The sequence below is a fragment of the Epinephelus lanceolatus genome, chromosome 24 (genome assembly GCF_041903045.1).
Source record: "Epinephelus lanceolatus isolate andai-2023 chromosome 24, ASM4190304v1, whole genome shotgun sequence".
NCBI classification, from domain to species: Eukaryota; Metazoa; Chordata; class Actinopteri; order Perciformes; family Serranidae; genus Epinephelus; species Epinephelus lanceolatus.
In genome coordinates, this window is record NC_135757.1 from 12379659 (window position 1) to 12404062 (window position 24404).

Here is a 24404-nt window from a genome sequence, read left to right on the forward strand (position 1 = left end):
CACACACAAGCACACCCCTTTCATCTCTCCACTAATTCCTAAATCCATCCCTCCTTCTCTATCCGGCTCTCAGCTTTCCAGCTCCCTCAGTTCCTCCTCACACACACACACACACACACACACACATACAGCATCCATCCCAGTTTCTCACATTCCTAAATCCTCGCCTCTCTATCTCCCTGCTTGCCTAGCAGGGATCACACACACACACATACACATACACTGCACACACATATGTTACGGCTGATTAGGCTGGCAGAGCCACAGGGCAGTCAGCCCACTGGAGGGAATGATGGAGGGATGGATGGAGAGTGTTGAGGAGGAAAGGGAGAAGTGGGAAGTGCAGAGAAAGCAATGGATGGAGGAGAATATTGAGAGAGGGGATGGTGGCTGATGGAGAGATGAGTGTCACGCGGTGGGAATCAAATTGTTGGCGGAAACTAGCTGATTTCATTGGAAAACAATCATCCTATTCCTATACAGCATATTGCAAGACCCTTGTGCGCACGCACGTGCGCGTGCCCGCGTGCAGCTGTGAAGTCGGGGTTGAGGTTCTTATCCGGTAGAGGGCGGAGTGAGAGTGTGAGAGAGAAAGTGAAGAGGGGAAGCTGGAGCTGCAGAGGGCTGGAGCTGCGGAAAGGAGCGGAGCGGACACAGGCTGCAGCGGATGCCGGGAACCTGCAGCCAGAGTGCGGGCGGGATGAGAGGCAGGAGTCGGGGGTCCTCCGGTTGACTGACCAGGGAGGTTTATATTTGCACGAGTCGTGGTTTGAGAGAATAGACTGGAGTCCGGTGCGCGCCCACACACACGCACACACACACACACACACACACACATCCACTGACACGTCTTAAGAACAGCGGGAGATGCATTACGTCATAGCCTCCCGTCGCCCTAGATGACCGCGCGCGCAGGACGGGATGATGCAGGGCTGCTGGACTAGAACGGGAACGGATTCCGCTGCTGCTCGTGAGCGCCCGGTGGCGGTGTCTCGACCGGACGAGGAAGAAGGGGAGCCGCCGTCTCGCGGCCGCTGGCTCTGATGGCTCCTCGCGCCCCGGGCGGGAAAGAGACACAGCAGTCGCCGCGGCGCGAGAGGGAAGGGGACAGCAGGTATCTGGGAAGTGACGTGGTATCCGCGCCCCGCGAGAAAGCACAACGGTGCGGTTGTCGTGCATATCACAGGAGGGCAGGAGCGGGAAGGGGAACATGGCCGCGCAGTCGGACGGCGGCAAAGCCGGGGTCGGGTGCGGCGGCGGCGGTTTCGCCCAGCTGTACGATGTTGACGCTGAGGAGCCGCTGGACTCTGCCGCGATCCACATCTGTCAGTGCTGCCGCTCCTCCGCGTGCTACTGGGGCTGCCGCTCCGCTTGCCTCGGCTCTGTGCTTGGTGGGGGCCAGCCTGCCGGAGGGGTCGGCATCCGGGAGACTCACTGCCCGCCCCGGGAGCAGCTGTGGCTGGACTGCCTCTGGATCATCCTCGCCCTCCTCGTCTTCTTCTGGGACGTTGGCACGGACCTGTGCCTGGCGATGGACTACTACCAGAGGCAGGACTACCTCTGGTTCGGCCTCACTCTCTTCTTCGTGCTGGTGCCGTCCGTGCTGGTCCAGATTCTGAGTTTTCGCTGGTTCGTGCAGGACTACACCGGCGGGGGGCTCGGGGAGGTGGAGGGGCTGACCAAGCGGGGCGCGGTGGCTCTGGGGTGCCTGTACCCCGGCAGGGACCGCCTGCAGCTGGCCACCATCTGGCTGTGGCAGGCCACCATACACATCCTCCAGCTGGGACAAGTGTGGAGGTAGGGGCGGTGGGGCACAAACAAACACACACCTGATCCCAACCTGTCACCACACTCCCCCCCTTCATCTCCCTCTCTCTCACATCATCTTCCTCTCTCTCACACACACAAACTTAATGTTGCTAATGGGTAGAGTGGTGTCTACTCCATGCAGCCAGGAGAAAGCAAAGCCTGCTTCACACTGACAGGCGGGAGAGGAAGAGCAAGAGCAGGACAGGGAAAGGCTCTCTCTGACCTCCCCAGCGTTTCAGTTACTATCTGGGACTGACAGATAGATATTAAGAGAGACAGTCAGAGAGGCAGTGAGGGGGACACAGAGAGACAGTCAGTGATCCAACTTTTACAGGCTAACTTCTTTGAGTTTCTTTCCTTTTATGGGTCATCGTGCAACTCATACTGTCCAGTCTCCAGCTGTAAAGAGCAGCATCTATAGCTGAGAGGTGCAAAAGTCTCTGATACCTTCTTCTACATCTGTAGTTATTAAAGTTTTATATATTTTGGGATCAGATATTAGACACATCCACAGTGTGCTTTTAGATTTGAAACGCTGTCCATGGTGCTGATTTCCTCCAGCACCATGAGCGAGAGAACAGAGAAGTCAGGGCTGTGCATTTTTGCACATTTGTGTATGTGTGAATGTGTATGTACATGTGTGTGTGCATGCCTGTCAGCGTGTGTCTGTGTTAAGTGTGTGTGTGTGTGTGTGTGTGTGTGTGTGTGTGTGAGACCGGTGGAAAAACGGTGTCACGGCCCTTCCCATGAGTGTCAGCATGCATGGAGAGTACAAAGAGGAAAAGCATCTGCGCTTCTGGCAACATGTCCCCCCCTCTCTCTCTCTCTCCTTTTCTCTCTCTGTCACACACACACATATATACACACACACACACACACACACATATACACACAGTTGGACAAGGGTAGGTGCTAATTGTGGTGCTAAAAGCACTGGCGGGAAAAAAACACACACACACACACACGTCTTTCTATTGCAACTGCAGGTTTTTTGCTCTCTTTGAGACTTGTTTCACAGACTTATGTGTGTGTGTGTGTGTGTGTGTGTGTGTTTGCTTTGGTGTGTGTGACAGAAGTAGTAGTAGTAGTAGTAGTAGTAGTAGTAGTAGTAGCAGGAGTGTGCTGTCTTCAGCCTCCTAGCCTTCTATACAAGGACAATGTTCACTCTCATTCCCTCCCCACCCCTCTCTCCAAGAAGACTCCTTAATGGTGTCCACTTGCCTCTGGGCAGGCAGCAGAGAGTATAAAGTGTGTGTGTGCGTGTGTGTGTGTGTGTGTGTGTGTGTTTACATCCTGGTGTGTAACTTGGCTCCTCTGCTTCAGCCTCTCCGTGGTTGTAGGGTTAAATCGACCCCCACACACATGCACACATCCCTCCTCTACCTCCGTGCACCCCACCCAGTTGTCACCCCCTCATCCTGCAGAATGGACTCTCCCACCTGGAGGAAGTGGAAGGGGCAGGGGGAAGGAGGGAAGGGAGTGGGGATGTTTGTAGCGGAGGAAATGGTATGGCCTGATTGAGACAGATTGCTTAGAGATGGAGAGGCTGTGGAGAGGAGGAGGAGGGGTGGGGATGAAGTAGGAGGAGGAGGAGGGAGAAAAGGTTGCACATGCACAATGGGTAAATGGGGGGGATGGGAGCAGAAAAGAGAGTGAGAGGAGGAGCGGAAGTGAGAGTGGAGGGGTGGAAGATCTACTGTATTTGGTACATATGGTTTGAAAACACATCCCTCCATGTTAGGGCATTAAGTGGCTGTCAGGGTCGCCTGCTACGCTGCACAGCAAAGCCTCCTTAAACTGAACAAGGACTTCCTGTTTGTGGATTTCTAAAAAGCCAAACACTGCTGCTTATTTACCCTTCGCTGTTCTTGAGTCAAGGACAAACAGCATATTGGTGTTTGTATCTTATTTTAAAGCGACACAATCCATTCATTTGGCTTTAAAATGGTTTGTTTAGAGGTATTAACATACTGTACACTGGATAGAGAGTAGGATGAGAAGGATGTCGGAATATATGGGATGGCTCTCTACCCGGAGTGTCGATTAAAACACAGGAAGTCAGGGTGGATAGCTTTCACGCTTTAGTGTAAATTCAATACGGTGCAGCAAAGCACGCTCAGAATACACATGTAAAAAAATGAGTGTCACATGTCATGTATGGGGCTGATAAAAAGGTCCACATCAGAGTTTTCAAGCAGCAGAAACTTTTCTCACTGTGCCAGTAGATTATTAATTAGCCTGTGATTGGTTGCTCACATGCATTAAGCCAGTCCTGATGTAAGCTTTTTAACAGCTGCCCCACATTTGAGTTGCAAATGGGCTCAATGGAAAGACCACGAGTGACAATCTAAGATGGAGTGCTGTCATTTGGAAGTTCAGGAAGCACAACCAAGTTGGCTCATGGTCATGTAGACACTTCGGCTCAGTCCACATGGACAAGGGTATTCTTGAAAACAAGTTTTTTTCTGCTTCATTCTTCAAAATGTTATCGTCCACACAAGCAGTCCAAATGAAAAAGCAAAGACACAATTGAAACCAAAACCCTAAAACCACGCAAAGACAAGGAAGAAGATGTTGGCCAATCAGAAGTGTGAAAAGAAGCTGTTAACAGAAAGCTACCTGGAGCAGTGAGCTGCTGGGAGAAGAGTTCGTAAAGGGCTTTCTCTCAGAACAGGAATTTTTGGTTAAGGTTAGGAAATGAATTATAATCAATAGATTTCTGCCACAAAAGCACACAGTCTGACGTCTCTGTTCTTTAATATAGTGGAACAGTAACTGTACATATATGTGTAGACATGTAAAAAGTCCTGTTGGCAAAGTTAGAGCCAGCATTACTTTGGTCACGTCTGCCATTGGATGAAATGTCACCTCATTTGTCACACCTCACGAACGAGGAACGGCACGCACTGATGTTACTTGCCAAAAACTCCCCCTCCTACACATCAACACTAAAAACAGACTTTCTGAAAATGTTCGTGGAGTTTTACAGAAGGTCTTATTTTGTGACCTAAAATGCAGTTTGCGTGGAGATGAATCTTATCTTCACCGTCCTGACATGATCGTCTGATGCAACCAGAGTTCTGGACTCTGACTCTTGCCAGGGTATCCAGGTGCACTGCCATATCATGAGGCCCCATCTTCTCTCTGTATGCCCACCAGCCTTCACTTGAAAAGGACAAAAGCCGTCCATCCCAGCGGAAAGAAATAGAGGCTTAAAGAGGTGTAGGCAAGCAGGTGGTAAGTCAATGGATGGTTTAGTGCTTTACTTGTGGAACTCAAGGCGGGTGTGCTGGTGCTGGTGAATTGTTTCTTAACCCAGCAGAATCCAGACAATCCAGTGGATGAGAAAAGCAGCAGGAAGAGTGGACCGTTGCTTCACCAGTTTAGAGTCTTTCCCTGGAGGTTTTTCCCAGCCAGTAAGCTTCTAGATCTCAGCAATCTGGGTTCAGACAAAGGCTTGAACCTGCAGGAGTCCAGTTTAAGCCAGCTTAGAACTATTCATGTGTCCATTGGGAAAGTGAGTCCATACCTGAGCCCAGTTGAGTGCTTTTTAGTTGCCACCCTTGCAGTCAAGAAAGGAATGTGGATGTTGCCATTAGAGTCCTCTGTGTGCTTACAGGCAACTACACATGCTTGTTGGGGGGAGGTCTAAGAGATGGGAACCTCATTGGTGACATTAATGCTGTCTGTGGGAGGTTCACAAACTCCTCTGCCTTGGTGTTCCAAGTCCTAAGAATCGTCTTAATCTCTGGGTTTATCCCACAGACGATGGACAAGCACTTTGGCTTGTCTGGCGAGAACACACATTGTACATTGTAGGTTGTCCATGGTGAAGAAACTTGTACTAAGTATGATACTGCAGTGCTCATTTGAGTTCTCAGACAGCAGAAACCCTCCTCTCTCCTCAATGTGCCACTAGATTGTTAATTAGCCATGAATGCTCCCATGTTGGATAGCCCACGTGTCTGCGCATGCCCGGCATCTGCACGAAGCCAGACTGCTGTGAGCCAGTCTAACCTGAGTGGTGTGCATGCACATGGAGGCTATGGATGGTGCATTATTTATGTTTTTTGAATTAAGCTTGTATGTTTCAACCCAGATGGATGTAATAGCTGTACATACAGAGTCATGCATAATGTAGGAGCGCATGCACACACGCAATGACACCCATGCACGTGAAGTAGTAATGCACTCGCAGGGAAGTGGGAGGCTATCATTAGAGTACATTTGCATACATGTGCACACACACACACACACACACACACACATTCACTGTAAGTGCCCTCAGGCATTTTAATTGAAAGCACTGCCTACATCCCACCCACATGTACAGTAGTTTCTCTCTGTATGTATGGATCAGGATTTTGTCATGCTTGTCTGTTCTTAAACAGCTTCTACACACGATCAGACCATCACGAAACCTAGAAATATTTTTAGTGTGAGTTCAGCAGGGCGATAGGTCATAGCTATAAATTCTGTTAGCCAGAGGTGCACTCACATGATATTTCTGAAATGTTCAGTTTGTTAGTTATTGTGATATTTCCTGTACAATGTGAATTAGGGCAACAGCTATTGACTGTTTTCATCACTGATTATTCTGTTGATTGTTTTCCTGAAAATAGTGAAAATGGACACTATAATTTACAGCGGTAATATTCATATTGCTTTATCGAGCCACCGTAAAACCTGAAAGTTCTTCAGGTTACTATCATCTTGTTTGAGAGAACCCCCCCCCCCCAAAGAAAAACATGAAAGCAGTAGAGGACTTTTATCTTGACAAAATTAAAGATACTTACGCCATAAATTGATGCATAAAATTCACCAGAATGCAGGAAATTAAGTGTTTGACGCTTAAAATGTATGGCAGAGGGCCCCCAAATCCCCCTCAGTGTTTAAACAAACCTTCCCCCATGGCATTACTTTTCATCAGGTGGAGTTAACCAAGTCAGATGATCAGATTATTATCTTATCAAGCATTAATGGTAATAGTAGTAGTGGTAAGTATTATTACTTAAAGCGTTGTTACCTCTGACCCCTGCAGGTACATCAGGACGCTGTACCTAGGAGTTATGTCGCGCCGACAGAAGGAACACCAACGGCGCTGGTACTGGGCCATGATGTTCGAGTATGCAGATGTCAACATGCTGCGGCTGCTGGAGACTTTCCTGGAGTCTGCGCCTCAGCTGGTTCTGCAGCTCTGCATCATGATCCAGGAGAACCGAGCCGAGACGCTGCAGTGTAGGTGGAGCACAGATAACACCGGACAGACTGACTTCACTTCATCTGAGGAGCCAGAGAAACCAGCTCCACTTGAACACTACCAACTCCCTGCCACGTTAACAAACATAACACCATGTTTTCATGTAGCCCACAAAGCACATACAAATCAGCAGCTGCACAAACAGTAATTAGCAATTTGCACACATCATGCTCAGTAATTTGTGGCTGCAGATGGTGCTGCGTTAGGATTTTCACAGGGTTTTTTTGTTCAGGTAGAAAGAAAGCACAATCATAGGTGTCCGGGGGATGTGATAGCCAAACTCCATCAGCCTCCTCTGCCTTATTCATCCAAGATATGTATCATCTAGGCGGCCACCCACTGGTGTTATTCATCCCTATCACTCGAGAGTTTTGGGACACCTTCTACCTAAATGCAAATATGTGACTAGCACAGGGGGCGGATGCACACAGCAGCTGGGACATCAAAAATAACTTTTTATTTCGGACTCATACCATTAAGCGTCATGACCAAATGTTTCTGTCGTGTCACACACTATCTCTTATTTAAGAATGTGCTCAACACAAACACCCTCATTGACTCATGATCATTTTGTGCCGGTGTGCTTTTTTGTTTCACGAACCTTCAAACTACTTTGCTGTGATTGATTCACTCAGAAACAAAAGATCATCATCCTCCTCTGAAACCCTCCTCTGTCTCTCTGTAGGCATCTCCTCCCTTGGCTCCCTCCTGTCTCTCGCCTGGGTTCTGGCCTCCTACCACAAACTCCTGCGAGATTCTCGTGACGACCAGCGCAACATGAGCTACCGCGGGGCGCTTCTGCACCTCTTCTGGCGCCTCTTCACCATCTCGTCCCGTGTCCTCTCGCTCGCCCTCTTCGCCTCCCTCTTTCACATCTACTTTGGCATCTTTGTGGTGGTCCACTGGTGCGCCATGGCCTTCTGGGTGGTGCATGGAGGCACTGACTTCTGTATGTCCAAGTGGGAGGAGGTGCTCTTCAACATGGTGGTCGGCATCGTCTACATCTTCTGCTGGTTTAATGTGAAAGAGGGCCGGACGCGGCACAGAATGGTGGCGTACTACACCGTGGTGTTGGCCGAGAACAGCATCCTCACTGGGCTGTGGTGAGTTACACCAAGTAATTTGCATTTTCTTGCGTCCTGAACGTGGATGCGACATATAGAGTATCATGTTTATTAAAATAAAAAAGTTACAACCCTCTGTCACCACCATCCTGCAGGTACGCCTACAGAGACCCAGTGTTGACGGACGCCTACGCTATCCCAGCACTGTGCAGTGTCTACCTGACATTCGCTGGCGGCGTCCTGGTCATGCTGCTGTACTACGGCTTCCTGCACCCTGCCACCGCCCACCTCCAGCCAAGCCCCGCCTCGTCCTGCTGCGCCCAGCTGCTTTGGGGTCTGCCCCTCCCCCCGTCAGCCCCGCCCAGTGCCCCACCCACTCCAGCCCACATGGCCAAGTCACAGACGGAAGAGGATGTGGCTGAGTCGTGTCTTCCCGTCTTCCAGGTGAGGTCGGCGCCCATCACCACCAAGCCCGAAGGCCCGCTAATAAAGATCGACATGCCCAGGAAGCGTTACCCAGCATGGGACGCCCACTACGTAGACAGGCGCCTGCGGAGGACTATAAACATTCTGCAGTACATAACGCCAGCTGCTGTGGGCATCCGCTACCGTGATGGACCCCTACTGTATGAACTGTTGCAGTATGAGTCCTCACTCTGACACACAGACACACACATCAACACACACATCGGTACACGTGAGCGCCAGAAAAAGACATGTATGTATACAAGGATGTTCAGAGTTAGAGAAGATTTAGAAACACATTCTCACATGCACAACATCGCACTTGATGATAGCACACAGACACAAAAGCATCTTGTCACACACACACACACACACACACACACTCACAAACACACACACGTTCCTTGCGGGAACCTTTGACCCGTAAGTCCCATGGCCATGACTCAACAAGCTGCTTCAGCGCGAGTCCATCTCTTTCTCTCTTTATCCTTCTGTCTCTCTATTTCCAACTCCTCTGTTCACTCTTCGTCTGTTCTCATGATTTAATATCACACGTTCGCTCTCCGCTGTGAAGAAAAAACAAACAAACAAAAATAATCTGAAAAATGAGCGCAGCTTCACACCGGAGTCTTTGACCACCGCATGCCATTTTGTTGCGTCGCTCACACTTTCACGGGTTTCGGTAGAATAAGAAGACGTGACACAAAGAAAGAACAAACGTCACTTTAAATAAAAGGAGTTGTGAACATGTTGTCGTTAGTCTAGTCAAAAGGTAGTGTATATATTTTCTATGTACAGCGGGGATGTTTTTTTATATGCTGTCACATTGTTGTCGACTGGGGACAAAACAGTTGGACACAGAGGATTTTGAGGGTTGGTTGATGGAGTAGAGTTGCAGAGCATGATGGGAAAGATGGAGACAGAGAGAGTATTGGCATCTAAGGCGCAAAATTTCACTCACAGTTTGTGCTACAGGAATAGTTTAACATTTTGGGAAATACAACTATTGCCAGAGTTTGACAAGAAGATTTTTCTCTCTCATGTTTGTACACTAAAACAAGGAGTTGATTAGCTTAGCTTAGCTTAGCATGAAAACTGAAAGTTGTAGGAAACAGCTAGCTTAGCTCTGTTTAAAGTTAGAGAAAGGAGGGATGAAGGGCATTTAATCACTCTAACGTATTTCCCAAAATGTCAAACTATTCCTTTAAGAATGCAAAGACTTAAACATACATTAGCCTAGGCTACAGTTGCTAACATTAGCTCTAAAAATTAGACTATGACAAGTTGTAGTGGCTCAAATTAAGACCAAGTAACTCTAAAATATTTCGGGATGTCCTGATCAAGATTTTTTAACCCTGATCCCGATCTGAGTCATTAATATTGAAAATCTGCCGATACCATGTCCCGATCCGATACTTTTATTTTTCCAGATAATACAGCAGCACAGTGCGCACTTACGTGAAATAAAGGATCGGATCGGGCTTTATAAGCTCAATATAGCTGATCTCGATCAGTTAAAAAATACCTTGATCGGCCCCAATACTGATCTTTGAGACTGGCTCAGGACATCCCTAAAAATAATGCTTTGTTATTGCTCCTGAATGGATGCCACCTTCAAACTATGTGGAACTAAAAAATGACCGTTCCAAAATGACTGTTAATTGGAAGAATTAGAGTCTGAAAAATGTTTCAAAGCAAAACCAGCTACATCAGCTATACTGGCCTAGATAACAGAGATATTAGCTAAGATACAGTTCTACAGGCCATCTACTAAAACAATAATCTTTTTAATTGCCAAGAAGCCTAACTCAACACCTTGTCTGCTAAGTATTAGCACGGAGCCAACACATTACATACTAAGGTATTAGCACGGAGCCAACACCTTGTATGCTAAGGTTTTAGCACGGAGCTAACACACTGTATGCTGAGGACATTAGCATGAAGCTGACACCTTGAATGCTAAGGTGTTAGCACGGAGCTAACACCTTGTATGCTAAGGTGTTAGCATGGCGCTAAAGCTAAAGATCTACTAAGAACAGATGGCTGCTTTTAATGCTACAGTTGTTATTGCTAAACGTGTACACTAGTCAATGTGCCAATCTATTTCCATCGCCAATAAGGTCACATTTTAAAGTCAAACAGAGACGAATCAAAAACACAGTGGCACCATTATCTTCCAGATAAACAAATAAAGTTGCCAGTATTACTGATGTACTGTTATATCATAGAGTAAATATGATTAATACAGGAAGGCAGTACATGCTTATCACACTGTTTGGTATGTGTGTATGCCGTCTAGGGGTCAAACAGTTCATCTCCATCATTTCCTGTTATGCTTCGAGGGGTCATGGGAGGTTTCTTTCGGCATAGATTCCGTCCACAGAAAATGCTCAGTCGTGTCTGTTTGCTAGACAATGACGAAATGAGAAATCGTCTCCAACAGGAAGAGCAAATGCAAGACTAATTATTTTTGAGCTATGTCTACTACATATTTCTGCGTGTGATGTCTTAATCATGTTGGTCCCACGCTAACAGGGTGCTGCCACTGAAACTGACATAAAACAGTTTTGGACTTTAATCGTCACAACCCCTCTCAGTGACTTGTCTCCTCCTGTAACGAGTCCAGCATCAACTCCTCCAAAGCCACCCACGGCTGAGCTGTGATGTATGGCTCATTATTTATTTTTTTGTTTGTTTATCCCTGTAATCCAAGCTGTTACATTGGCAGGCGACAACAAATGAGCCGAGATATCAGTCATCAGCCCGTCGACAGGAACGTTGCTCCTGAAATCACATGCCGTCAGGGGGGGCCGCCTTAACACTTGCATGGCAATGAGTGGAAACAAGTGTTTGGAATGGGGTGAAAGTGTTTTTGCCGGCCAACACTCCACACTTTTTCTCCCGTCCCACGTTATTGGTAGAGCAGGTGAAACCCAGCCATCAGCCATTTCAGATGGTGCGGTTAGAAACTATGAACAAAAACACACACAAGCTTCTTATTATAGCTGCCATCCAAGAGGATTGCGCAGGTGAAAGGGAAAAATGTTGCATTTGAGAGTGTAAAGAGTGTTATAAAGGGGTACTTCAACATTTCTCTTGTCCAGGTGTGTCAAATTGTTGGAATTGAACCAATGTTAAAAGCAAGCTAGTTTTCAATCAGTAAAATTGACCACCAAATGTAATTAAATCTCAGTGATGAAGCAAAAACTTGAGTAGTTCATTGACAAGAATAATCTGACAACGATTCTATATGAGCTTAAAGGGCACTCGGAGAGGGCAAACCTCCACCAAGGCCAAATATTCTAAGTCGCAATGTTAACAAAAGTGATTTGTATCTGCTCCAATATGTTATGGGTTCTTCTTTGGCCCATTCTACACCCTTCGACCCTTCCTGAAAATCGGGCTAGTAGGTTTTCTGTAATCCTGCTGACAAACAAACAAACCAAACTGAAAACCTTCGGTCCTTGGTGGAGGTAATGAATATTCTATTGGACCTAAACGAAGACAAAGCAGGCAGAAAGGATCAAGCCAGTATTCATTCATTCAGTATTCACTCTTATGACATTGTCTGACTCAAAGTCGACAGTTAAAAAATATTAAAACCTGGCACCTGCATTACCCACAATGCAACTTGACCACTGACAGTTCAGTTGGAGAATTGAGTGTGTTTTACTTGTACAGCTACTAGGAGCAGGGTACAAAGAGGGAATCCAGACCTGCAGATCTTTGTAGTATTCAAACTTGTAGTTTCAAGTCCCAACTGACGCTGACTCAAGTGACATCAATTTAGGTAATTAGTCATACTCCCCAAGAGCTGTTAACAAACTTTAATATATAAAATCTGTGGAGTTCCCATTTAAATCAAAGCAAAGTCCAGTGTCCTATTCTTTTGAAGGTCCAGTGTGTAGGATTTAAGGGCAATTATTGGCAGAAATTGTGTATAACTCTTAAACCAATGTTTTCATTAGTGTATAATTACCTGAAAACAAGAATCGTTGTGTTTTTGTAACCTTGGAAGTCTGCCATGTTGTTTTTAAAGTAACTCAAAACAGATAAATTAAACACTGGCTCTACATAGGGCCATTCGCATTTTCATGTCGGCCACCATAGTTTAGCTACACACTTGGCACATAGGAGAAGTTTCAGTTCTGCAACCTCACCACTAGATGTCACTAAATCCCTCACACTGGTCCTTTAATCGACCCCTGAGATTTATCTAGCAAAACTTACCGGGGTGAAGATGGGAATTGTAATTGGAAAATTTGTTGCTGCCAAGTGAAAAAAGAAGACAACACTAAAAATGTTGAAGTATCCCATTTAAGTTAGACTAACGTGAACAACGAGTGAGCTTACATTACTTTTCCGTGGTGCTAGCCGATTTAAAAAAAAAAAAAAAAAGACAAATCAGTTAATTTGCTGCAAACTAGATTCAGTAGGTGCGAACTCGCAACAGAAGCAGCAGCATCGGTGTTCATATGGTGCAACACACTCAAGCTACAGAGTCAATTGGCTGCTAATCCCACTTCATATGGTGCAAATATGAAACACACATGTACTTAATGGTGCAATAAGGGCAGATTGTCTCTTTGAATTCTATGGTGCAACTTGAGTACTGCCTTCAGTTATCGGCCAAGGCTGTGCCAAAGGCTCCGTCCAAACGGACAACTGCTCTTCCTGTCCTGCAGAAGCTATGCAAGTCTCCGATGCGAGGAGATGTGCTTAGTGTACACGCTCACAACACATACACCACACAAACACACACACACACACACACACACACACACACAGGGTTTTCCTCCACAGCAGGGAGATATGCTTAGTACACAAAAAATAGTGTAACAACATGGGCTGTGTCCCTACCTCACCGCACATACACAAACACACACTCTCACACTAATGTCCAATAATCCCTTACCCCTTTATAATTTGGGAACAATATTCATATGGTGCTATTGAGTAAAGCTGGATGGTTTTTGTATTGTTGTGGTTACAGTGGTTTGAAGAATTTAGCCAAATATGTGTTTCACTTTCAGATTGATTGAATCGTGTCATTCAATCAATCTAGGTTCCCTCGTGTAGAGAGTGTACGTAAAAACAGCAACACCTTCTGTCTCCAAGTGACACATAAAAGCAACAATGCCTTATCTGCTCGACAGAAGTGGAGGTGGAACATTTTTTAAGGGTGGAGATTTGAGATGAACTTGAGGAAGGTGGTGCTAAGTTTTGGTACACTCTAACGTGGACATGCACTGTACATTAAGCATGGGTTCAGTGTGTCAGAGCACAGAAATCAAAGGAGAACGGCACACTGTTATAGCACATTGTCTGAAAAAAAATACCTAGAGAACACAGTCAGACATTTTCTGTTCAGATTGTGCTCGTGAATTTCTTGCATGAATGTTTTAGACTCGAGGGAAAATAAGCGGACGACGCAGAGGCTTAAAGGTTTGAAGAGTCACAGCTTTGTATGTGCTTCTGGGTTGTTAAAGGGAGATTTATGTTCCAGAACAGCTGTCCTGCTAGCTTCTCCCTAACACTGACCTCTGACCTTTTCACCCCAAACCATGGCCCCTTTGCACCCAGAGCTCCTGCCAATCAGAGTTCAGGTTAAACACAGATCAGGTCTGACACAACCAAAAAATACAGTTGATGCGGAAGTATTCATGTGTGGCGTTCAGACTCAGCTGTAGCCTCATCATCAAACTGCAGGTATCATATCTTCTTCATTTTGTGTTTAATCCAGACTACCTGTCATATCTAGTCACAAAATCATAGATCCACAATCTACAGTTGAGTCTGCACGCTATTCATGAAACATCCTTCACCCAAAAACCCAGAGCCTTAGCCAGGCCCGCTCTGTAGGAAAATCCAGTCAGTGTTATTGTATGGCTCCACATCCACAGCTATGCAAGGTCACAGACAGAAAGGTTCTGGGCTTGGATAACCTTTACAAAAAAATACCACATCACTGTTCTCGTGTATTCTTATTTGTTTGTTTCTTTTGCTGTTTTTCTTTGTTTGCAAATACGAGGAGAAGAAAGCATGAAGTGTTAACGTGCAACAATGCAAACTTCCCTTTTTGCATTTGTTTATGATCATTTGCTAATCTTGCATATCATTTCTATGGACTTAGATTACATTTTTCTCTTTCAAGTTCGTCTGTTGAGGGGTTCAAATTGGTCGGGAGGGATGTAACTTTAGGGGGTAACCAGGATGATGCAACCTCCCGACAGAGGAATGTGCATCTGATTGTGAAAAGTAAAAACAGAAAGTTATATTTTTGTTCTCTGGATAAAATATTCCACTATCAGGGTCTGCAAAGCATATGAGGCCTGTGGTTAGGCTGTGTGAGTGCGAGTGTGTGTGCGTGTGTGTGAGAGAGTGCCGTATGTGTCAGTAATGCTTCATATGCTCTTTTTAGCCAAAGTTTTACTTGCTTGGTCCAGAGCTGTGAAATTATTATTACTCATCATGGTTTTGTAGAACTGGAGGCCAGATGCTAAGCTGTTTCTGATCTCAGACCAGTTTCTACCAGATCTGAGTCCGATGACGACTGAAATCCTTTCCTTTCAGAAGCGAAGTGGTTTGGCACAAATACTCAAATTCAATCATGGTGAAAGAGCGGGAGGGATTTCAGGGGTGTGACTCAGGTGTGGCTACTATAAGCACAGGGCAGGGTCAAACTAAACCTTAACGTGGATGTATCTATAAGATGTACCATGGGCTTTTATTTTGTCGGGTCATGCTTTTTCTACTGTGTTCTTCAGCTTGGGAAAAAAAGTAGCTCTAGAGATTTTGATGTGCAAAAAGTACCTTTTATTTTCTCGTGGTTGGCATTTTGATTGTAAATACCTTTTTCTGGTAATCCTCAGTTGGATCTATGTTCGATGAGTTGGTTAGATGGCTCTTTCAAAATGTACTGATAGTAAATGTTCCTTATAAATATCCAGAATGTAAAATGAGAGAAGAAAAATATGGCTTGACTGGAAACTGTGTTTTCGTAGGAGTCTGTGCCATCGTGTCGTCTTGAGTATAAGCACACTGATATTAGATCTGTAGGCAGGATGAAGTTTGGGGAGGTGGTTTGCTAGACAGCTGAGCTCTGGTTCTGTAGGATGAGTAGATGAATAATGATAGGCAATATTTGTCTCTGACATTCCTCATAAACACAAAAAAAATGTTTTGATTATCCTGCAAAATAAGACCATCACCGTAAGCAATGATTAGTGAAGAAATCGTTGTGTTTATTTAAATGTCCATTTTAAACTTGCATATTGTTGTTAATGCTAACCGGAGCTAGCAGCTGGTTAGCTTAGCACAAAGAGTAGAAGCAGGGGGAACAGATAGCCTGGCAAAGTTTAAAAAGCTAGCTGTTTCCACCTACTTCCAGTCATTATGCTAAGCTAAGCTAAGCTAAACATCTCCAAGCTCTAGCTTCATATTTAGTGCATTCTTTTAAAGAGTAAATTCACCCCAAAATCAATTTCTACTCATGGATGAGAAGCTCGTATTTGTGACAGCAAGAAATGTAAACATTAATGGCACCCTCCTTAGCTGAGCTGTTATGTTAGCTAGCTCAGTCATGCTAAGTAAGCTAGCAGTAGATGCACTCTTCCTTCTGCACAGTGATACAGTTAGCGGGTGTAGCTCAGGAGAAAGAAACGAGTCCCTACAGGAAACTGCTCACAACGAGGTCTGCGGATTGAGTAGATTTGATTTTAGGGTGAAGTGTCCCATTAATGCTACAAGCACCACAAACTGTAGTTGGGTGGACGCCAAAATCTTAGCAACATATATATTCAAACCTGGACAAATAAAACCAAAGCTGTCTACTTGGCTTCACACCACTAAGCAAGTTGGAAAAAAGGATTTCTTGCCATTTGGGGGAACTAACCCTTTAAGCAAAAATAAGTTTAAAAAGCAATGTAGGAGCCTTTTTTGTTAAAATGGACATTTTTGATGAGATGGTCATATTTGCAGTGTGTAGCTACATGCTAACAGTTCAATACATAAGCACATTTTTCAAACTTGAAGGAGGAAATGTTCAAAGAGAAGTACTAGTGAGAGCAGGAGCTGTCTGTCTAACACCTCCCGTCTTCACTGTAGAAGTGATGGCTGCCGTCATCGACCGTGTTCAAACCGCTCCTGCGTCAGCTCATAAAAACACCATTCAGGAATCTTCTGGTCTTTGGGAGCGATTCCCGAATTCACACCGAATGTTTCTGACCAACCACAAAGAGACGGGAGAGAAACGAGGAGACACATTGTGTATCTCTTGTTTGTCTGTGTATTCTGTGTCTGCGATAGTGTTAAAGCATTCTGGGGGAAGAGTTGAATGATATTTTCAATGGCTCCATGTGGCCAGCATTAGGAAATGTGTTATTTTTGTTACAATACCTCCTGAAAATAAAGTCTATTTATCTGTGAAGAGACAAAGATTTACAATAATACAGATGACTACATAGAAATTATGACAGATTTTAAATGATGTAAAAACAGATATAAATGAAAACATGTACAGTTCATTTGGTTTTGAACACGATACAGAAATGTATATGCGTCAGTATTGAGTTTGATTTTATATATTTACCATTTTATTACATTGTAATGTTGTGACTGCGATGGAGAAAAAAAAATATAAAGGAATATAAATTAATTTTTCCAAATGTGTGTCGGTTTTTTTTCCTTTGAAACACAACACCAAAAGTCTGATTTTCAATCAACTTTATTCATATTGAAAACATCATCAAACAACGGGAATCTCTCGACAGGCCAGGATTTGCATACTTTATAGTTTTTAAAACCATAAAACTAAAAACAGTAACTTTATGGATCGACACACAGAGAGTGCAAAGATGCAGCTTACATGAAGCATTTAAAGATCACAGATGACATAAATATGATGATATGTTTTTATGTGGAATTGTTCTTCACTTGTTTCAGCAGCATAAGGCATACTTACACGCAGACACATGAATAGATGCATGAACACTATGTACATATCCCTTGATACGTGGTTGGAAGCATGGGAGCAGCACTGCATTAAAAGATGTGGCTGTCATTATGCTACAGTTTTGTTAATATGCAGGATTTTCCTCAAAAAAATGTAGACTTATACAAAAGCAATCCCTCTAAATCATCTTATGACCTACTAGAATGTGTGTTGGTGTATTTATCTGCAAACATTCTGCATGTAGCAACCAGGAAGTAGCAGCACACATCAGGGTTCCCACGCAAGGAAATACTCTACATGATGCTGACGGCGACACAAAGTTAATCTCCCGTTAATTTTACACTACATGGACGGTTTTCCATGGAAGAATATTGTCACACTTTCATTATACACGACAAAATTCCATGACTTTTCAAAACTTTGAATAATTTTAACTAATGACATGACTTTTCCAGGTGTGGAAAATGTGATTGTGGAATTCCATGACTTTTCCAGGTTTGGGAACCTTGACACATCCAAGAGTTCGCTTGACATCTTATCCCAAAACTGAATCTGGACTTGGCTTTCATTTGGGGATAAAGAGCAACACAGAGTTGGCCTGTTTCCTGTTGGACAGGTAGGTGCTGGCAGTTAGCTTCATGTGCTCGCTAAAGTATCAGCTTTTCCATAACCACAAATGTAGCGCCCCTACAATAATAGGCTTACAGTAGCTTGCAGTGTGCATAAAAATGCAGCGTAGGGAGGACAGGTCACCGTCCAACAACTGTAAAGAATACCTTGGTGGCACTCAGCACTCGGCCTTGAGACCATTGGTTCCCTCTCTGTATTTAAATCTCAAACACGGGCTGCTCTCATTTTTAAAAGACACTAAAAAAAATCCTGAAATACCTGGACACACTATTTTAGCAAACTCTAAAAGTAGGAAATAGTGGACTTTCAGCGGTGGATGAAAACACATCTGGTGTTTGGTGAGTATTTATAGCAGCAGGACGGCGTATGGTGGATTGAGTCATAATATACTACAGTAATAACACAGTAAAATATCAACCAGTGCAACAGTGTTCCTCCCTGGTGTGTGTTTGGACTACAGACCTCTATAGCACAGAGAAAAGGATAGATAAGTCTTTGATACACACAACACTTTGTAGTAGTTTTGGCCTTTTGAATAGACTTGGTGATTGTCAGAAACAAGGCATCAGTAAGCATCAGATAAATATGAACATGTACTTGAATGTAATTTTGTACTGTTTTTAAAATCTAGAGGACCCAGGACAATTCCCTTTCTCAAAAAATGTATCTGGAATATCTCATTGGAGCATCTGTTGTGCATCTTAAAACAGTCTTTGGTTTCATTTAGTGTGAGTAAAGAATGGATACCTGATACACCTACACTTACTGAATGACTTGCATAGAAATCTCCCTCTTCCAATTCACTTAACTGTATCATTTACAGTTGTTTTGCCTATTACTCTAAAATTAAATGGTAAAAATGCATCATTTCAGATGTCAGCATTACTCAGATGACTTCAGACTCAGGCATCAGTGTAACAAATAAACCAAATTGGTAACAGCACACACAGAAAGACAATCAAAAGAATTCAAACCAAAAAGCTTTTGTGCTTTCCCCTTCAAGACACCACAGGATCTCAGTGAGATACAAATCTTAAATGAGCTACAGGCTCCCTCTGCTGACAAAATGTGACACTACACATACATTAAAAAAAAAAAATCAAATGTACACTACAAAATTAAATTTTCTTTGAACCCTCTTCCTACAGAAAAATATAAAATAAATCAGTAGTCAGACAAAAGTCTATTTTTTTGTCCCAGAATAAAAATATTAATCTCAATGTTCATCCTTTCACCTAGTAAAGTCTTCAATATTTCCTAAAAACAACTTATATCCCACATGAAATCATCACTGGCTTTTCATCACATGTTCAAGTCAATGGTAACAGGATTTTTAAAAACAGCAACATCATGGAGAGTCGACAGTATTCACTATTCCCTATGGGTGTTTTTACACCAGTGTACAACCCTACAGAAGGTGTCAGTGGGACTGGAGGGTTTTTAAAACAACTGCACACACATGCCAGGGTGAATGGTAAGGACGTGGCCTCAGTGAGTAAAGTGCAATATGTCAAGTACCTATTGGAGCACAAACAGGTGACACAGGAAAGTGTGGACTGACTGGTTTGGACTGGTTTACTCCAACAGGGGGTCGTCATCATCGTGGTCGTCAAGCTGCAGTCTCTGGAAGGGTCGGGGGCCAGATGGGCGGCGGCAGCCCAGAAACCTGAACAGAACTAAAGAGAAACAGGTCCTGTTAGTTTGCTGATTAGTTGACATACAGTATATTCAACTGCCATGTTAGGGACTTACCAGTGATTGTAGTGAGCACCAGTAGGACGCCCACCACCAGGACGATCACCAGAGGGACATTCCAGCAGGTCGCACCAGTCAGCAGGCACCGAGCCTGGGCCAGGGTGCCGTTGTTGGGCCGCGGGGGCACCGACAGCAGATGGCACATGAGCGGGTAAATATCCACGCTCTGTAAGCTGCTGATTCGATAACCCTGACGGAAGCTGGGCCCCGACGCTGCCATGAAGGGGTGCATGCTGGGTAGGGAGTTGTCATAGCCATGATCACCCACTGAGGGAGGGAAGAAAAGTGGTGAATGATATTACAGATGGCCTAGTAGTTGAGCAAATGTCTGGGTATCACTGTGTAACAAATAAGAGACGTACATCTTGGCAGCTTTTTTTCTCCCTGCACAATGGTCCAGCCCTCGTCAGCAATCAGTATAATTGGCTGGACGCGTTTATTGTTCCGGTAGTGCAGCCTATCAGGGATGTCCGATTTTAAATATGCTGTCAGATTGGGGTGGCAGTTCTTGAGCAGGGTGAAGATGGCCGCTGGATCTGCAAAGTACATGCACACAAAAAGGCATTTGTGTGAGAAACACCATGAGAGAAAGGGGAAGCCATTTTGGAGTTATTGTACCACCTTTATGTGGGATTAAGGCTGCGACAGGTGTGCGGTCCACCAGTGTGTAGTTGTCGGGGTGGAGGCAGTCGTCCAGCAGTATGAGGCGGTCGGCCGAGCACTGAGCCATGCCATGGTCACTGGTTACCACGATGTTGACGCGACCCCAGAGGCCCATCCGCTTCAGTTCTGAAATCAGCAGTCCAACGTTGTCATCGACCTGAGTGCATACAACACGGTCATCAGTGACTGTTTCTATCAAGGAAATATGGAGCCAGGGTGGATCAAGAGTGTCTCTCTGTGATTTAGGCAATAACCAAAGTACTGTACCTCCTTCAGCACTTTGCTCATGGCAGTGTCGTTGTCAGGTCCGAACATGTGACCTGAGTGGTCTGGCTCCTCCCAGTAGAGAGCTGCAAACTTCACGCCTTGCTCCTGGGGAAACGGGACGCACAGTACAGGCTGTTAGACGATGGCTACCAACCCTTCCAGCCTTAAACTGCCATTAACAAGTAGTTAGTGCAGTGATAGAGCATCATGGGAGTGGAAACCTTAGAAAGAATACACTAACTTTTCTACCTTTCCATCCCCCAAAATCCAGTTTGTCACATTTTCTAGTCGCTGCTGGAATGTCACATGAGGGTCGTAGTGAAGGAAATATGACGGCGTGCGGTTGCCGATGGGCACGTCAGAGCCAGGCCACATCATGGCCGCTGTCTTGTAGCCAGAGTCCAGTGCTGTAACCCAGAGGGGCTGTGCCTCACTCCACCATACAGGATCGCTGCTGTTCTTGCCAACTATGAATCTCTTGTTGGTGACCGGGTCATACATGCTATTGGCCAGGATGCCGTGAGACTCCGCGTACAGCCCCGTCACCTGGAGAGGAAAACCAGTGACAATTGCTGTGTTGTTGCGATTGTTATAATTCATTTTAAAACTACTATATTGTGCATTTGAGTTTATTCTACCATCTTCCATTATCTTCTATCTTTTTAGACATGATTGGTTCGTCTGCAAGTACATCAAGATCTGATTACATCATTAGATAAACTGGAAGGAAGTGTTTTCGGACAAACATCACATGCTGCTATCTGATAAGTCATCATACACAACACAGGCAGCAGGGTTACCAGGCTGTAGTGGTTGGGAAACGTCTTGGTGACGAAGACGTTGGTGAGCTGCTCCACCAGGACCCCTTCGCTGTACAGGAGCTTCAGGTTCGGCATGGGGAACCTCTGCAAGTAGTCTGCTCGGAAACCGTCGAATGACACTAGCAGCAGAGGTGGAGGACCCTCCAGAGCCAAAGCTCTGACGCCACACAGGAAGCCCAGCAGTATTTTTAGTAACATGCTGAAAAGATGTGACAGAAAACTGTTATTTGCAGGAAAGTGACAAGAGATGGTATATTTCAACAAGACAAGAGCCTACAGTCATGCTGATGTTTAACCGGTTTTATGTTTATCTTAGTTCAGTGAATTAGCATGTTAGCATTAACCTATTAGCACTAAAAATTAGTACAACTGGTATCGCCAAACTAATTCATCCTGTGGTAGAGTGACCAATCAAGCAGCAGACCAACACAGCCACCCCTAAAGCCACACTGCTAAATTCTGAAGAGACAAAACACAGTAAAGCTCTGTAAATGATTCAGCCCTTGCGAGAGAGATGGCTAACCCAAACTGTGGTAAATGCTGTTTCAATTTCACATTGCTTAACTGTCTTCTCGAGACTTAAAAACCACTTGGCAAAATCAGTCAAGCTTTCAGTGTAAAGCTACAAAAAGGAAAAGGAACTGAGAATAATCATGACGCCAATTATCATTCTTGCATACAGAAGCACACGAGAGAATGTGATACTCTTTATGACAGAAATATACTTTGGCTTTTCACTTTTATTGTGCAGGAAGTGAAACTTGCAGCGGTAACTTCATGCTCTACTACCAGGAAATATAAAAATGATACCTAACCTACTAGTCTAGATGTATGAGCTATAGGTTCATTTCCTGATTGTAAGCACGAGTCAAATCGACTTGCTTTAACGTCTGACATGGGAGAGGGTTTTTTGAGTTTGTATATAGTGGGGTACTTTAAGTTTCTGTTCGGACAAAGGCAAAAAGTTGGTCAACTGATAGCCAAGTAGTTGAGACACAGGTTATAACAGATGCTCATAGTGATTTCTGTCACAATCTCCAATGTGTGGAAAGGTATCTACTTTTACTTTTCAACAGTGTTTTATGTTTTGTGAGTTGTTGTGAGTTTCCGTTGCCTGCAACACTTGATCTTTCACTCAAAGGTCAGCTACAACAGGCAGCTTGAAGCTGGTGGAAATCTCAGGGAATTTCCACCGAGCAAGAACATCCATCACAATTAGAAATAACATAGATACCACTAAAACCTGTATTTTAATAACATGGAAAACAGTGAAAGTAATAGTGAAAATGAAACATGACATGCAGGACACACCCCCACAGTTTGGCCTGTAATATAATTCTCTCATCACTGTCTTCCTTTTCCACATGCTCCTACTAATCTAATTTCTTATTCACTTTCTGAACTGAGGGAGTGAGGTCATCCCTGGAAGCTGTGATCTCAAAGATGCATGAAACTGAATTTCTGTAAAGAAATTAGATTGATTACAACGAACACATCTTGGATATAACTGGAGGACGTTGACACTGAATCAGTCTTCCTCCTTCTCTGTCTATTTCATCACATTCATTCATTCAAGACTTTAAGAGCCTGAAATGAAATGGTGCAAACTGTCAGTCGCTATATTACGTTAATTTAACATTATGCAAATGATGCAGTGACGTCGCTGACTTCCTGTTAAATATTTAACGTTATATATCAAACATGCTTCTAACAGCCAGCTCAAATAAAAACCACAACCAGGAAGTCCCCGCTCTTGACGAAAAATGCATAAGAAATGTCACCAATAATTACATTAATAATTAATTACCCGTATTCAGAAGTCAAACGAAGAATAGGTGATACACAGCGCGCAATAAAAATGAATTTTATTTTCACATTCAGCAGAGGAGCTCGTTAGCCGTCTGCATAGCATGTTAGCTTGCTAATGTTACAGCGTTCACATAATGCTAGCAGTCTGTTTATTACAGTTACCTGTTACGGGGCTGACAGGCTGTTGTCCTCCAGGTACAGTGTCGTTAAATAACTTTCACCCCCGGTCTATTTTCGTAGCAGCAGCATCACCGGACTTCCTCAAAATACACAAACGGTTGAAGGTTGTCGAGCTAGCTAAGATTAGCTCCATGAAACGCCGGCAACGCCTTTCAAAATAAATTCCTCTTTGAAACACCGCCGGCCGTAAAATAAAATAACATATTTTTGTTTCATTTTCTATATACATCACAATTCAACTAGTAGTTTATAATGAATACAAACCCATTGTCACACACACATTATCTCATAGATAAGTTTCAGAAAAGTATAGCTCTTACTTTGACATATAAACCGCTTACTTCCGCTTTAGTCATTGCCACTTTGATGTAACGGTCGACGAACACTTTAACTGAATTGGCAGTGCAAGCAGCCAATCAGGAGTCAGTTAAGAGTCGGGGGGCGGGAAATACAGACGTAATTTGCCTGATCTACAATGCGTAGACTTGCACAAGTTTTTATATTCATTGTACCATGTTTTTAATGCAAAATTCTAAGAGCTGTTGTACTTTTGTAATAAAAGTAACTATTTAGGTGTAAAGTAAGTTGAATTAAGGGTAGAATTTCCACGTATTTAACCCCCAGTCTAGGAAAAAATCACTTAAAAACACCTCTAGATGAAACATTGGCAGAGCAAGACAGTCTGATTTTGTGGTAGATTTTTCCCTTCTCCTTTTCTGTTGGTTTTG

At 44.2% G+C, this 24404-nt stretch overlaps 2 protein-coding genes across 2 annotated transcripts; one reads left to right on the top strand and one right to left on the bottom strand.

The window, feature by feature from the left end:
- The first annotated feature begins 317 nt into the window (after positions 1–317).
- Positions 318–17264, top strand: xkr6a (XK, Kell blood group complex subunit-related family, member 6a). Its single transcript, XM_033615452.2, has 4 exons — positions 318–1797; positions 6851–7047; positions 7755–8172; positions 8289–17264. Exons 1-4 carry the CDS (start codon positions 1211–1213, stop codon positions 8791–8793), a joined length of 1707 nt encoding a protein of 568 aa, XP_033471343.1. The 5' UTR covers positions 318–1210; the 3' UTR covers positions 8794–17264.
- A 41-nt stretch (positions 17265–17305) lies between these two features.
- enpp4 (ectonucleotide pyrophosphatase/phosphodiesterase 4) lies at positions 17306–23806 on the bottom strand. The gene is made up of 8 exons (XM_033615561.2): positions 23659–23806; positions 21667–21886; positions 21116–21412; positions 20867–20971; positions 20558–20756; positions 20299–20472; positions 19934–20203; positions 17306–19857 (listed from the first exon to the last, which is right to left on the bottom strand). Exons 2-8 carry the CDS (start codon positions 21883–21885, stop codon positions 19757–19759), a joined length of 1365 nt encoding a protein of 454 aa, XP_033471452.1. The 5' UTR covers position 21886; positions 23659–23806; the 3' UTR covers positions 17306–19756.
- Between the last annotated feature and the right edge of the window lie 598 nt (positions 23807–24404).